This window comes from Vidua macroura, chromosome 1 (assembly GCF_024509145.1).
Source record: "Vidua macroura isolate BioBank_ID:100142 chromosome 1, ASM2450914v1, whole genome shotgun sequence".
Classification (NCBI taxonomy): domain Eukaryota; kingdom Metazoa; phylum Chordata; class Aves; order Passeriformes; family Viduidae; genus Vidua; species Vidua macroura.
Window position 1 is genome coordinate 22836663 of NC_071571.1, and position 16456 is coordinate 22853118.

The 16456-nt window shown below is 37.3% G+C and overlaps 1 protein-coding gene across 2 annotated transcripts in view; it reads left to right on the forward strand.

Annotated features, from left to right (window-relative positions):
- The window catches only part of CDK14 (cyclin dependent kinase 14), a 323842-nt gene that overhangs the window by 256043 nt on the left and 51343 nt on the right, over nt 1-16456 (forward strand). The window contains exons 14-15 of one of the 2 annotated variants that reach the window (XM_053989764.1): nt 3242-3388; nt 14930-16084. In XM_053989764.1, the coding sequence (XP_053845739.1) occupies nt 3242-3357 (116 nt within the window). In that variant the 3' untranslated portion in view covers nt 3358-3388; nt 14930-16084. Of the gene's footprint in view, nt 1-3241; nt 3389-14929; nt 16085-16456 lie in introns of those variants that run through there. The other variant, XM_053989755.1, reaches the window with a different exon arrangement.

Here is a 16456-nt window from a genome sequence, read left to right on the forward strand (position 1 = left end):
TTCACAAGGGAATAACAGTCAGCATTTTGCTTTAACTCAATATGGTGAAGAGACACATGCTTGCATTACAGCATTGTGTGTTCTTTTCTCTTTTCAAACATGCATCCATTAGCAAAAGATCTATATCCACTACTTCAAGGCAGAAAGTTCAGAGATGCAACAATGGAACATGTGTGTGTAACTACGGACGATTTAAAAGCTTGCTTCTAAAAACTAAGCTCTCTTTTTGAATATTCATCCACAATAGAATCTGTTTACAGTATTGTCAGTACAAAAACTTTATCTTTTCCATCCTCAACAGCTGTAGTAGTCATATTTTGAGCTGGTTCTGTGCCTTGGCTGTCCAAGTACCCTACTCCCAGCTCTGCTTTGAAGACCATTCTTCCATTTGTAGAATATGAAAATTAAAACCAAAATATTACCAATAATCTCTGTCCATCACTATCATAGACTGTGTTCTGGCTCTGCAGAAAGATTCCCGGTTTCCTCCTCTGCCATGGTCATCCACCACTCAGTTTGCTGACTGGTACTTGATAAGCAGAAAATTTAAATGTTCAGTGTAAGTTAAGGCAGCTGCTGTTGAAAGTCTGCCTTTGCAGAAACTGATGCAGAGATTCTTTTCTTCAGGACTAATGAAACATCAAGAATGCCAGTTCATTTATCCAATTTCCACCAAATGGAAAACAAAAATCACTCTGCAGTGGTGACATCTCAATCCTTATGACTGTGATTTAGTCTAGCCAGGATTTTGAATCCTGAATTCTGCAGTAGCACTTTTCTGTTAATATGGACTTATTACCCACTTGCCACTTAGTTTATCAGTCAGTGGTTAAATCCAGCTCTATCAGTGAAGTAAATGCCTACACATTATCACTCTGCAGCAGGCTGCCAACAGAGACAGTCTTGTCCTAGTCATTAACAAGCACAATGTATGCAGAACACCAGAGGGGAATTAAAACCACAAAAAATACCTCAGGGTGGTATTTTTAATATGAGAATTTAATTTGTAATTTCACAGATTAAGAATTTTGGCTGCATTAATCCTTTTATCAGCTCACAGCAGGTTATTTGCAGAAGCATAACCATAAGGCGATATTCATTGGCAGAAACACGTCTTTGCATAACGTTAAACATCAGGAGCAGTGAAACCTTTTGAAGGGGGGAGAATAAAGATGAAAAATCATATTTTAAAGCAAGGTTCTTCTAAATGCCTCCAGTAAAATTTTGAGTTACAGAAAGACTATTTCTGTGTCTAGTAGATAATCATTATGAAGCATAAATCCAGATGCAAGAAAGGACAATCCCAGTATCAAATACTACAATCATTTCTATTTAGTATGACTTGGATATACTTGTAAACATATTTACAAAACAAAGAAGTCATATACTTTGGAGAAGTATAAACATTGGGATAATGTTTACTGTGTACTGAAATTACCAGTTTTTGTGATTATATTTCTCTGTTTTACATCAAGAAACACTATTGATAGTTAATTAAATGTAGTTATAAACATACTGAGTCTTTATGTAGAAACAAAATTAGTGCTTTCTAATTTGGACACCACCAGTGATTTTGCAAATCTCTGTAGTGAGTAGCATTCATCATGGAATATATTTTGTCCAATTTGGTTCTAATGCTGAATTGTAAATTTGGGAATTTAGCACTTAAAATGAGGGAAAGACTCATATATGGGTAGAAAGGCAAATGGGATGAATCAGTGAAATGATTTTCCATCAGAAAATTGATTCATTGGAATAACAATATTTCACAAAATTATGGTGACTTTACCTACACTGAAAAAGTAAAAATGAAGTGTTTCACTTCCTATTCTGGTTTTGACCATTAGTACTAGTTATTTGTATTCTATGTAATACTTTATAATACATTTTTTAATGGGGTTTATTTTAAAAACATGTGTGAAGTTAGTTTATGTTAGAAGCACAATTTTGCTTTTTTTCTTAGTTTAGTTTCAAGTCAAGGCATAATTTCAGTTGGGTTGGAAGTTCAATTTCCAGATAAGCTCTGTCTAAAAGGTAGACACTTTCAGTTTTTGAAAATAGCACATCAAAAAGGTAAGAGTAATATAGTTCTGCTAAAAACACCTTGTCTAGGAATACAATGCAATTTATGGTGCAGCATAGTTTTCATTAATCTGAAAATTGAGCAGTAATCCATAGATTAATACTTTTTACTAAATATGTGTACTGGTTATTTTACTGATTATTAAAAAAATAATCATTCTTCCCACTTTTCTACTTTTATATTTGAGAGCAAGTATTCATTTATTTGCATAAAATATCTGCCATTAACAATGTGTCTTACCAAGTATAGCAGAATAAGAAATGCAAGTTGAGATGTCAAACTACAGTAGGAAGGTCTGTGCCTAAAGCAATAACCAGGTATCTTAAAGACATAGAGATGAAAAAAGTAGTTCCAGAAACTTACAGGTATGCCAACTGTTAGTGCAAAAAATAAAACTCTTATGGCCCTGATTAGTTCTTTAGCATTTCCTTATGGAATCACGCAGTGGCAGCTCTCGTGAGGATATTGTTATATGGAGGCTTGTTTTCAGGAGATATTAAAAGTCATTGAGGCATCCTAAATAAAAATGGGTTTTCATATTATGAATATGTTAGTTCTTAACCATTTGCATTTTGACTGCTGTGATTATTATCATCATGTCTCCTAACAACTAGTTGCCTAGTGTGACATGGAAGTCATCAAGGTTTTTCTAGCTCATGCAAAAGGAGATTGCTTCACATAAAAGATTTTTATGTTGTTGGGATATTTTTAACAAGCCTAGTTGTCTTTAGTAATTCAAAAAAGAAAGTCAAGATAGTTCAGTTCTACTGATATCAAGATTCTGAAGATGTAATATGTGTTATCAAATTAATAAAATACCTTGCTGCATGTTTTCCCTTCCCATTTCTAAGTTCTCTCAGCAGAAATTTGAAAGTGGAAGTTATTCATTGTATGGTGGTGTAGAGGACAAATAAACACACACAATCTGGAAACAGGTTTTTTTGAAGATACATACAGCTAAGACTGTTTGCACTATACAATTTCCATCATAATACTTTCAGCTTCTTTCCATTCAGATTTTGTGCAGTGCTTACTTGCAGAAATAGGTGGTATATGTATTACATGTGTTATGTTTGCCATATATATTAATTATTTTTAAATTACTGCTTTTGCTGCAAAAAGAAATCAAAGTTTCTGAACTGGCACTCTTTTTTACAGTGTCTTCTATTTTTACTGTACCGAATGTAAGATTACAGCCAGAGACCGGAGAAAGCATGAGAGCCTTTGGAAAAAACAATAGTTTTGGCAAAGGTGTATCAAACAGCAAACATTGAAGAATACCTATGTTCACAACTGATAATGCAGGTAAGACATGATTATTGGAAAGGATATCTTTGAAAATGCTCTTTAGTTATCTTTAGAGAAACAAAATACAAACTCAACTGCATGTCCATATGCAGGCTGATACTCTGTTTTTGCAGTTTTACAGTCCATATGAAGAGTGTAAGTACTCAGGAATAAGTGGCACTGACAGGTTGAAAACATTGCAGAAGTTGGTGCTAGTATATTAAATAATAGTTTGCCTTTAATTTGGACTGATACTTTTTTTCCCCCGGTAAAATAGGAAGAGAAAAAATACCTCTAGCGAGTTCTGTTGTTAAATTTTGGAGCAAGGAGGAGAAATTCTATGATTCCATGATTTCAGTTCCCTCACAACCTTAACCATTCTAAGATTCTGTTATTTAGTAGGTTGGTAGTCTTGGTAGCAGAAGGATGTTCTTGATAAAGAGATGCTGTCATGTTAGTGATTATGATCTGTATCACTGGATCATCTAATACTAGTTTTGTTCAACCATTGTTATTCAGCAGTGAAATACTGTGTAATATGAATTAATGGTATTTTAAGAGCAGAACTTGAGAAGGCCAGGTGAATAGAGAGGCTACTTGCCAAATTACAGCAACAGGATGGTGGAGTTATATCATGGCATTAATTGTCTTCTGCCTGTGTACACCAGCCCAGTGTTTGCTCAGTGGGATTTAACACTTGGCAGACTCTTCCAGATTAGCAGTGTTTCCTTACATAGCTGTTTTTATGCTTCTCTAAATTGTTTCATACCACAGGGTTTCACAGAATACCTTAAGAGCGGATTCTTTTCATTCAAAAAATCAATGCCTGCCTTGTTTTTTATTGTTTGTTTTTAAAGACATGGTTGCTTTTGCATGTTGAGTCTGTTTTAACAGTTTGTTACAGAAGTTCTAGAAGCTGAGATAAATGCACATGATGCTCATATACCTGTTTGAAGATATGGTCTCCTGTAAATGTAGTTGCTATTCACATGATGTCTAGATTTAGCTAAGTCTGCTTTTTGCAATATCAGATATAACTTTCTCTAATAAATTACACTTGGATTTACTGTTGTATGCTTATGTAAAACTGGGTTTTTTAACCCTGTAATGTTGTAGAGTCTTTGCCTGACAGGCAGTAACTACTGAAAAACTGAAATGAATAGATTTCGGTGCTGACAGCCTGCCCCAGTTTTTGCACAAGCTCTTCGCCAACAAACCATTTAAGATTCTCTAATGTCAGAAATGAGGCTGCCTCAGAGCAGTCTGTTTACATCCTTATTGACAAGCTAATCCCTACTTTTTCCTGGGGCTGTGTCCCTGCAGACATCTCTTCAACCTTGTCTGTTCCAACGTGACATATCATCCATCTAAAGTATATTTAGAATGTGCCCATCTGTGCTAAAGACCTTTTGTGTAGAAGCTTATGTACAGAGTCTCAGTTCTCAGGTACAGAATCTCCTTTCTGTTGCTTCCAAATAAGTGCAATTTTTCACTTATAAAATATGCAATGGAAGGTTTCTGCAAATGAGCATGTAAAATAGTACAAAAGAACCATTGGATCATTCTTACTGAATATCTATTTGGGCAGGTACAAATTACTGTTTTAAACTTTTATATGTGAACAGAAAGAGAAAACCAAATGTACCCTTTACATACATCACTGTAGCGTTATGGCTGCTCAACCACAGTTTTAATACAGAATAGCATGTTTCATTGTGAAAGGTCTGAAACTACTTAGCAAATGTTGTGAAGAATACATTATTGATTACATTTTTCCACTGTGGCTTGGGACTTTGTTCTGTTAGGTGCTTACAGTGCAATAACATATCAGCTCCCTGCTGTAGTATTTGACTTGTGCCACGAGATGGTGACCAGCAGGTAGTGCTGGAAAAGTATTAGGACCAAACAGGTCCTTATACCATGTGAAGAGCTGGGGATTAATGAGAAGAAACTAAAATTCATAGGGAAGCAGGATAACTGGCATGGGAATGGATTTGAGTGAGGAATTATTAGAATGGATGGAAACATTTAAAGGGATGAGACTACCAAGCAAGTAGAGGTGTGAGTCAGTGTGGAAAATGAAAGGAGTTGGGAAAAGAGACTGCAGTTTTGGTAATGGGAAAAGAAGATCTGGTGAATGGCAGCTGGCTGTGATTTTAGCAGTAGAGTAGTGACTGGCAAGTAGGATATTCAGTCAATAAAATTGATAAGTTATGAGTCAGTTACTCTAGCAGAAGACTAGAGCTGCAGTCAGCAGGAGCATAGCATTAGGGAAGGGGTATTTATTACAATATACTCTCTCAAAGTGTCTATGTCCATACAAGGCTCAGTGAAGCAAAAAGATGCATGAATAGCAAAAGGAAAGATAGCAGTAGCTCTCCAGGGCCATAAAGTTAACAGGTAAACAAAGCAAATAGAGTTAAAGAGATGGAGGATGTTAAAATCCATTACAAGATGTTAAAGTGTCAACAAGCATGATCCCAACTAGTGTGATAAAGAAAGATTAGAAGAGGCAATTATTGCAAGGAAATAGATCTGATTATTTAAAAAACCCAATAACCATAGCAAACAAATATTTGTTGCTTGTCTCCTGGACAAGGTAGGCACAACCCAGCTTCGTGGGTTGACTTTATGCATATATAGAGGTGGCAGGGAAGTTAGGAAGGGCTGGAATTTTGAGGTATTCCAGTATATTTCAGGAAGCTGTGAAAGAGAAAAATCTGTAGATCGTTGCTGACTAAATCCTCTAACATGTGTGTAAAGGAAAGGTTTTATTTTTTATATATTTTTATGCATTTATACATTGTAAAGGAATTTATTAGAGAAACCCACAACGAAACATGAACAAGGAACCATCTTCAACCACATCCAGAACCTGGTGCTGAAGAAAATTCTAATTGTTATGTCCTTCCTTCCTTCCTTCCTTCCTTCCAAACTTCCAAACTTCCAAACTTCCAAACTTCCAAACTTCCTTCCAAACTTCCTTCCAAACTTCCTTCCAAACTTCCTTCCTGCCTCCCTGCCTCCCTCCCTCCCTCCCTGCCTCTCTCCCTCCATTTCCCTGTTTTGGGGGTAAAATAGGAAATAAAATTGAGAGACCCAATAAAGATGTTGTGCCAAATCTTTCTGTGATAAGAAGTTATCACCTCTTGCTGTTCTCTCACACACTTGCCAGATGTTACTGCCCTGATAGTGCACCCACTGAATTAAATCTACTTTTCTTTAGGGTTTGGAAGGCAAAAAGTTTAGGGGAGGAATGGCTGAGACATCACCTGCTAACTTTGGGAGCAGCAGTCTCTGGCAGATTGGTGAAGGAGAGGGACTAAAGGCAGTACATTTAGAATTGGCTCCGTCATTGATTAGAACTTGTCTTAAGCCCTCAGAAACTGGAGCATCTCTGACAATTTCTGCTGTCTTTAAAATACTGTAGTGCTTCAGCTGCCTGTCTACAACTCACAAATCAACTTACCACTTGAAAAAGCAGTAGCCTAGGACATGTTTCTGAAAACTTAGATAACATCTGTCAGACTTGGACTACTAATGGCGTCTTTGTAGACCACACTGTGTCATTGTCTTGGGCTCCAAGAAGAGACAACACATTTATTCCAGTGCCCATGGGGAAAAACCTGACATTTGGAGTTCGCAAGGTCAATGCTGAGGCTGCTCTCTACTGGAGAAAATTAGCAAATATGTGGTAATGAGCATCACCACAGACAGAAAAACCTGTCGGCACTGAAATAGATGGGGCCTTTTGACCATATCTATGGATCTTTAAAGCAAAAATGGATCTGATAAAGCAAAATGCTTTTATTTTGTGCCTGATGGTTTCCATTGATATTTTTTTCTCCGTGGGGAGGAAGCATCTCTGTGGAAGCATTCCTCATCTCTACACGTCTTGTTGAGTTATACTGTATATACTAAAGTCATCCATCTTTACAGATCTGTTTTATTGAGACAAGAAGGGACCATAAGAAATTCTAGAGCTTTGTTTTCATTTGGCTAGTAGAATACATGGCTAAAGCTTGTTCCTCTCTGGAAAGGATGAGTCAAATAGTAATTGAAAAGACAAGGCATTACCTGATACCAGATAGCACGTGATGTTTTCTTGTGGTGATTTATAATCCCCAGTTTCCATTGGTGGGCCAGAGACACGAGATGTGTTTCTGGCCTATTGTCTGCTTCCTGGAGCCAGCAGGGACAGCTTCATTCAGGATGGTAACACCATATGCTTTTAAAGTATTTAACCTGTATTACCATAATGAGATCCCCTGGCTTTCTAAATCTCTTTGACAATTCACTGAAGCAAAACAAAAAGTGGCCTTTATTTGTATTGCTTCACCACAGGCACATGCATCCGAGCAATCCTGAATGTCAATTCCAGGGTGTTGAATTCTTTCTCCTGTGTCCATTTAAGCCAGCAACTGACACCAGCCCAGCCAATCGAAGAGACAGTGGCATCATTCGGGCCAGCTCAGCTGTGTAAAACAGAATAAAGCTGCAGAGGTGACAGTTACCACTATAATGGCAAAAAGTGCTGGTTATTTGGTTGCTTATGACTGGGTGTGTTCAGCAGCACAGAATCACTATGGAAAATTACCTTTTTCTCTTTGCTAGCTAGAGAGGTGGCTGTTGTTGCATCCCCATCCAAATAGTTTCATTTTTGTTTGTCATCCTCAGTTTTACATTTATAAATTGTTCAAGAGTGTCTCTTCAGCCATGCTGTGTGGGAACATAATTTTTGCCTGCCTTGCCCTAGTCAAGCCACAGGGAAGCTGTAGTCCAGCAGTGTGTGTGTCCAGTAGTCAGTATTGAAAAGTCATTTTCATTCACTACTCCCCTGCATTTACTCTGTTCTGGGTACCCCAGTGTTGCTAAAACACTGTGGAAAACCATATACTGTGCATCTAAGTCTTCATCTCTTCAGCTTCAGGGGATAAAACTGTAGTAATTACAGTGGAGAGAGGTCTGCATAAAAGAGAAATTCTAGACTGAGAGACTGCATATCAGCCAGATTTTGTCACTGTTGATTTAATCAAAAGCTCAAAGTAGCCAGTAGTGCTTTATATGTGTGAAATCTCAAAATTCAGTGTAAAACCAGATTGAGAGAGAAAAGCAGAGCTATAAAAGCACAGCAGTAACCAGTTTAATTTTTTAAGCATTTTTTAAACAGATGATTCAGATAGATGTGTAAAAACAGTCATTGTGCTGCTGCAGTTGAAAAGATGGAAGCCTAAGCATTGAAGATGGGATGTTTAAATTTCTCTTGCATCCTTTAGTGCCAGACAGTGTCTATACATGAATGTTGAGGGTCAGTTTAATTATTTAACTAATACTGGATTTGCATAAATTGGCTTTCCTGAAAAGGCTAATAAGATGCAGTTGTGGTGGGCAGCTGAAAGCAATTTGGGTTTGAGTCCAGTAATGATAGTACTAAGCAGAGTTGAAATTGTAACATCAATTTTGTAAAATGTTAAATTAGCATTGTTGTGAAAGATAACTGCAGAATCCAAGATATTTTTTGGCTCTCTAGTACTTTTAGTGCCATTATTTTCTTATGTTAACAACATAATGGCTTTATGAGACTGTTCCAGCTGTGCTTTACTTAATATTGAAGAATAAGATCACCACACTGCTAGAATATACCCTAAATATAACACACAAGGGAAAAACTCCAGGCATTGGTCTGCATTTTCTTTGTGATATCTATTATCTTGTTTCTATTGATATAAAATGAAAATCACAGACTGAATTTTGCCCTCTATTCAACCATGAAGAAAATCCCCCCATATGCTCTGGACTCTGCACATTGAGTGAAATGGACTGAGCAAATAGCTGTCCAGTGCAAGGCTGTTTTTGTATAAACTGCCCATCTGACCTAAGTGACATGTGGGGATGCCACTGAGGATGAAGGAGCTGTCCCCCAGGTCCCCAGTAAAGGAAATCCACTGTCCAATCAAGGAGCTCATAAGGCTTAGACAATATGTGTAATGGTGTTTTTGTGTCAGTACTGTAACAGGTCACCTTGTCTCTTGTCATGTGAAATGCAGTTACTTAATTGCACTCCTTGCAAGTAGTAGAATGCACAGTCTCTTGATTTTTCTTTATAAAAAGAGTTGGTAACATAATGCACAGGGGTATGAAAAGTGAATTGGGAAGGATGGTCTTGCTAAGGAAGCTGAACACCAGTTCTGATGAAAGTCTGTCCAGCCTGGAGACTGAAAGCCCAGCAGAGCATCTATGCCTGGAAATAAGTACACTGAAACAAGTAGGCATGATCAGGATTTCTAAAATAATGGGAGTCTCTTTAGGAAAGAAGAAGGAAAGAAAGGAAGCAGAACAGAGAGGGGAGATCTTCATGTTTTATTGTTACATACTCCACTTGGTAGGACAAGTATTTCAAACCACCATTGCTAGGAGATATTGATTTCTTCCCTGCAGTTATATACTCTATGTCATTCGGTGTGAAACTAGTGGCTACATATTTATTGACATTATTCTTTTAAAATTGTAATGTGTCATGGCCAAATCAGCTTCAGAGCTGGCAGAAGGAAAACAAAGTATTACTACTATTATGGATAACTTTTCCGAAGGACAATACTGTATTTCCTTGTACTATGGCATAGTATGGAGCCTGTTTTCAGTTCATTTCTAATGCATGATAACTTGCCTTCAGCACTGTGAAGATTCATTTTCAAATAATTTTTAGTGTAGAGGTTTGTAATTTTACAGTCATTTATGCGGTAGGAAAGATATTCATGATATTTGCATGAATTTATGTGCTCAGTTGCAGTGCTGTTTATCTGTCTTTCCAGTTTGTTTGCTCATAAATTTAGGAGACAAAAGGCGGAATCCTCTGTGCCATAAGTGTACTATATTGCATTATTAATATTAGGATTGCAAGCAATTCCCACTAGACAGTCTTTGTGGTCTGTTCATGCTTAAGAAGTGTCTAGGCATGAAAGGCCGTTTGAGTTCCAGTGGGCTGATAGTCTGGGATGACATTTGAATGCGGCGAGGACAATGTCTAGATGACAATGACTGGGAGGGAGGCAAAAGCGGGTCTCCACTCTCCCTACTCTCCCATGGACAGTCACCTCTCCTTTAGGATTATTTCCTCACGTGATTCCTCAGTTAGGCTTTGTCTAAGAGGAATGTGGAACCACTGGAGGGGAGAAACTGAGGCTTCCAGACAAAGCAGAGGCTTCCAATGCTGACACACATCCCATAACCCAGAGAGACAGCAAAGCTAATGAGAGGCATTGCCTCTCAGGCACAATTTGCAGCATTCAGAGTTCATAGAACATTTTACTTTCAGCCAAATTGCAAACAAAAAATAAAATTTAGTATCTCCATATACCAAAATATTTTCTGTGGAGGACAAGCTTTGTGGTGCCATTTTTCATCTGTAGATTATATTGCCTGATTCTCCATGAAATAAACAAACTAAAGCAACCACTGCAAAATTGGGTATTAGGGCAACACCCATTAAAGTAAATGTGCACTGAATGCCTCTAGTTGTGGGAAGATTCTTGCCTTAAAATGTAGCAATAGTTTACAACTCAGCTAATAAATTATATTCATTTATTCTGCCCCATAAGTGGGATGAGGATGGATGTTTTACCCACATCCTCCTAGTGTTAATTGTTAAATCTCAGGAGGAAAACTCAAAAAATACTAAATTCTCATTTAATAATGATATCTAATGTAGAAGAATAGCCCTGGTACAACATCTTTGGATATTTTAAGAAGTGGAAACAAAATTGAGTATTTTCATAATTTTTGGTTTGTTATAAATTATTAATGTTGTTTTGGGCCATATATGTATTTTGAATTAGTAATTATGGGCGATCGTTCTCTGCCATTAGGAACCTAGATTTTAATTCTGTACAGCCACTTCTGCAACCCTCTTTTGATGTTAATATAAAGTCTAATTGTGCACTGTATTTTCTGGCTTTTTTTATTGTAACAGTAAAATCACAGCCTCTTTATTTAAATTTTCTCCCTGAAATTTTTATTTTACAATCGCTTTTAATACCTTTCTTGTTCAGTCTGTGCATTACATGTGTATCAAAATCTTATAGTTAGGTTATAGTCTGAAGGGAAATAAAATCCACACAATTAAATCTGTCCTTGTGTGCTTGAAAGGTTTAGCATTGAGTAATCTGTCACATCATAAAAGGAGCAAAATCAAAACAACTGAGTCATTATCATGACTCTGCTTGGTTTCAGCCCATGAAGTGACATCTAGACTCTGCAGATACTGTATTTGTTGTTTTATGTATCTGTGTGCAAACATTTGTAGATACAGAGGTGTAAATATTGCCAGCATTTAAATTAGGTTAAAAGTGCTATTTATGGCTTACATCAACAACAAAAAAATATTCATAATCATCCCTAGGTGAAGCTACTCATTTAACAAGCTTCCAGCTCCTAATTAATTCTGTAAAGAACGCCATTTGGCAGAGCAGAATTATGAGGTTTGCATATTGATAGTGGCAGGGAAAAATATATCTGTTTTCTATTTATATGGTAAAATTAACTTCTGTTCTTTTGAAAATGGCACATCTCAGAGGTATTGCTTTCAAAATGGTCTCAGGGTGTAAAGAAAGCAGTAATAACAGCACCAGGCATTCAGTTCTGTCCTAATTTTCCCACCAGTTTTTCAAGGTTTCAGCTGTCTCAGAGACTTAAAGTACTCTCATTAGGTCTCTGCAGAGGCTGCATGCTTGCCTGCTCCATCACTCTCCCGAGCTGCCTCTCTCGCTCCCCCTCTCTCGCTCTCCTTTTTTTTTCCCTCCTGCCTTGGGAGTGACTGTGAAGATCATTTGCTGGTGTGATTGGCAGGTTAGAGCATTCGATCAGATGAGTTCCTCTTAGTGCAGGTCAAAAAGGCTGGTTAGTAGGAGCTGTCGAAAAATGCCAGCAGCATTCGAAATGGGAAATGTCATGACTTCGAGGCAGGGGGTGCCACCTGGAACAGAAAGCCTCCAGCTCATTAGCAAGTTACAGGATGCAAGCTTAACTGGAGGGAGCAGAGGAGGAAAGATAATACCCAATAGGGAAAATTATTGTGAAGTGGAATTGATTTCATGTATAATTTGTTTATCACTAGAGGGGACAAATGCTGTCCTCCTGACATGTGCAGAGGAGTGTGGACTATGAATGAAGCAATTTAGCATAATCTCCAGGTTGAGCTCTGGATTTAAAGAATGCCAACTTCTTTCTTCCCAGCTGTGGAAGTGATCAGGTCATGTTGTATTAATTTAACCTGACATACTCTCAAATGGTTTATCTGGGCAATTTTAGCAATTTAACAGAACACAGTAGATATGAGCTGCATTCATTATTAACATGGGGCAGTGGTTTGTCTTCTGGATGAAGTGGGGTTGGGGGTTTACTGCAAGCTGCTTTTGTAAAAAAGACATGTTCCTGTTGCAAGTTGAATTATAAAAGGGTTCATTTTTAACACTTAGTCGGACTGCATAAAATCAGAATGCAATTTCAGTTGCATCATATAATTTTATTTCTGAGAAAAACTACATACCCTTAGAAAGTATGGATTTAAAAATAAAAAAAAGCATTCAGACTTACTGTATAAAATTTAATCTGAAATGAAGACTACAGGGTCTGCTGCCTGTCAGGGACTCAAAGAATGCATATATAAAACATCAGCATTACAAAATGCTTAGTCTTCTCCAAGATATCCTGTAGTGGTAAAATTGCAGGCAAACTTCTCATCCCAGGCAGTTTAATAAGCCCCTGGCTATTAATATTGCTAACCATTCATTTGCTCTATTAATATTGCTAACCATTCACTGGTCTGTATTTTAGTATAAAAGGCATATTGTATATCAGTAGAAATGGCTGCATAGATTTTTCTCCACCCCCGCCATACACAGTTTTTTTCAGAAATGTTAAGAAAATAAGATGAGATCATGGTACCTGCCAGACTGTTTTATCATGGTATCTTTGTGTAGCTTTTTGTCTAGCTCTGCTCCTCCTGAAGACAAAGGGAGTATTCCATGGACTTCAATGGGAGTAGAGCTGTCTCCCTTATCAAAACTAACATAGACATAACAATACCATCTCAGGCTGAGAAAATGGGCCTTAAAAGCTGAAAGGGTTCCTGAGAACTATTTTGCAAACTGTATCCCTTCTTGTTAAGGAATTTTGTCTTTTATATATTAAACTCATACTTTTCTCAGATGTTTGGAGCTCATGCTTAAGCAGACTCTCGGTTGGATACTGAGGAATGTTTGCTTACTGTTCAGTTCCTTGGTTTTTTTCAGCTTTCATTTTCTTCTATCTGTCAAAGTTTTTGGTTGGTAATGGAGTAGCTAGCATTTGCTTCATTGACTAACGACAGGCTGTTGGATTTTCCTTTCTCCACTGAATGTGAATCAGAATCAGATTTTTAAAAGGAGTTTCTTAATCAAAATATTTGTACAGAGTCTTAGAGATGAGTGTTTTCTGTTTTGTATTTCACGTAAAAAGCTCAGATTAACAGCCTGATAGTTTGCAAAAAAGAAGTTACTAAAGCACCATAAAAAGGGCATTCTTTAACCTTCCAGATACCTTTTTAGTGTTACGTTCTTTCAGATAGGCGCTGTGAGCACTGGCTGCTGTAGTCTTCACTAATGAACACACAGGCTCAGTCCTTTGGAAAGCTGAATAAAGAGAGCAAAATATCAGAATAAAATATTCTCTGTACAGATTTTGTGGTAGAATTCAGGTAGCTCTGCAGCTGCCCAACTAGTGTTTAGGTATTTAAGTAAAAAACCGGAAACAAAGTTGAAAAGTTCAGAAAGTATTCATTACTTAATGTCTGCTCTGGGTCTTTGTTTGGGGAAGTGATATGCATTTAAATTATTTGTATGGAGTTTGAAAATTAGGCTTCTGTCAGGAAAAGAGAGTTAACTGGGAAATCTCCATGGACTAAGGGCAAGGATCAGTAAGCACTGAACAGACCTGCTAGATTTTAACCCTGAGGTATATTTGAGGGATCTGTGGTAGCTGTAATGTCTATCTGCATCTGGCAACAGCTGCTTGGATATGAGAAGGATGTTTTGGCTAGGAAATCTGGCAGGTGCAGATAAGCTCTTTTCTAGAACTATGTGTGACACAGATTAGTGACCTTTGTATGTCCTAGGTTCATGACCAAAGAAAGTATCACTCAGAATTACAAAAACCAGTTAAACATCTAATATTTCCCACATATTTACATTTTCCGCCAAGAAAGAAGAATTGTAGTCTGAAACAGAAGAAATAATTTAACTATTACTCTTCATTTTTAACCAACTTCTGGTTTTTCAAAACTGACACAGGTATTTTCTTATCTTCTAGGAACTTGATAATTCAAGTGAAGAATTAGTAGTAAATTCCTTACTGCCCCTCAAAACTTACTGTTCCTGCAGTTGTTTTTCATTCACTCAAATCCTGACTCCTGTATTCTAAATAAATACTGGTTTGTTCCTTGACTCTCTAGGGAAGGTCAGGCAGAAGCAATGAGTGGGAAAATGACATAGTCATAATTTGATTTTTATATGTTTTCTCCCCCAGATTTTTGAGGAATCACTGGAACTTGCTAGTGTGTATTCTGTGACAGTACCAATCTTTGTGAATCACTTTTTGGGTGAGAAGAAGCTCTAAGAGATGGTCCATATTCCATCAGTGACTCCTTTTATCATTACTTGTGTGTGAAAACACTTTCTGTATGAATTGCCTTTGTCTTTTTAGAAGGTGGATATGTAAAGATTGTTGGAAAAATCCAGTGAGCCCTGAGGTCATCTAAATAACTCTATGTAGTGTGAGCAGGTGTTGATGAAATCTGGTTCAATCAGTAACATTTCAGCTTTTGCTTCATGTATAATATTTCAAATTAAATAGAGCAGTATAAAACAATCCATAAATTGAATTTAGGATTGGGTCATACCACTTTTTAAATGTGTGTGTAGTTCTTGACTTTGATATTATTCACTTTTTAATCTTCTTTTTCAACTGTGTTGTTAACTTGGGCTGCAATAAAAGGATATATCTCTCAAAATTATTTTCTAAGATTTTGCCTCACCACCATTTTGAGGTTTTTTTTTACTAAGTCTTCCCCCCTACATTAAATATCCCACAATTATTTACATCTATTACTAAATCTTTAAGGAGGTACATTTAGATACATTGAGCATGCTGAAGATTTCTTTACCTGATCCTGTCAAAATCCTTGACCTGGAACTTTGTGCATAAGTCTTGATTTTGATTTTCTTAGTAGCTGGAACATTGCTTTTGCATCATTAGCCCTTGTTTTCCTCAGATAACATAACGTCCCAGATTGAAAGGCAAGATGTATTCCATTTGCCATCTGTAAGGTAGCTGTTTTCTGTTTAGTGGGCAGTTTTCCTTATCTGTTTCACAACCAATTCTCCCTCCCAGGAGACATCTGCTGATAATGGGCTATTGAGAGTCACTGCATGACTGATAAGAACTATAACATCCCATTGTGAGATGCTCTGCCCAGAGGGAGGAGCCAAGCATTCCTAATTGGATATAATCTGAGTTTTTGGGACACCAGACCCAGGCTTCTCCACTAGATTTCCAGGAGGACTACAGCCATTCCAATTTAGACGGCTACAAACACTCTGACCAAAAAGGGTGTCAGGTTATATTCTGCCTCTGTCAGTGGTTTTTCTTTTGTATTATTGCATGTATTTTTTCTTTTTTCACTTTTCCTAATAAATTGTATTTCTGACTTGGAGTCTCTCACTGGTTTTGTTTTCAAACCAGAACACATAAAAGCTGAGATTTTTTGTATTTTCAAGTCCTGGGCTTGCTTTCTTTTGTAGGCTGCCCTCCTCTCCCCAAAATCATCTCCAAACCTCACAGTTTTCTGGGAAACAATTTTCTGTACCAGCTTGTGTGGTATCGAAAGTAGGAAAATTGCTAATGAGTCACAGCACTGCTCATATCACCAGACAGCAGGACAGGCATCTCTCCTTCATCCAGACTCCTAAATGCAGGGCAGAGAAACTGCAGCAAACCTTGGGATTTAGAAAGATGTTTGAAATGTGTCTCAATGGAGCAGACTGATTGAGAAAC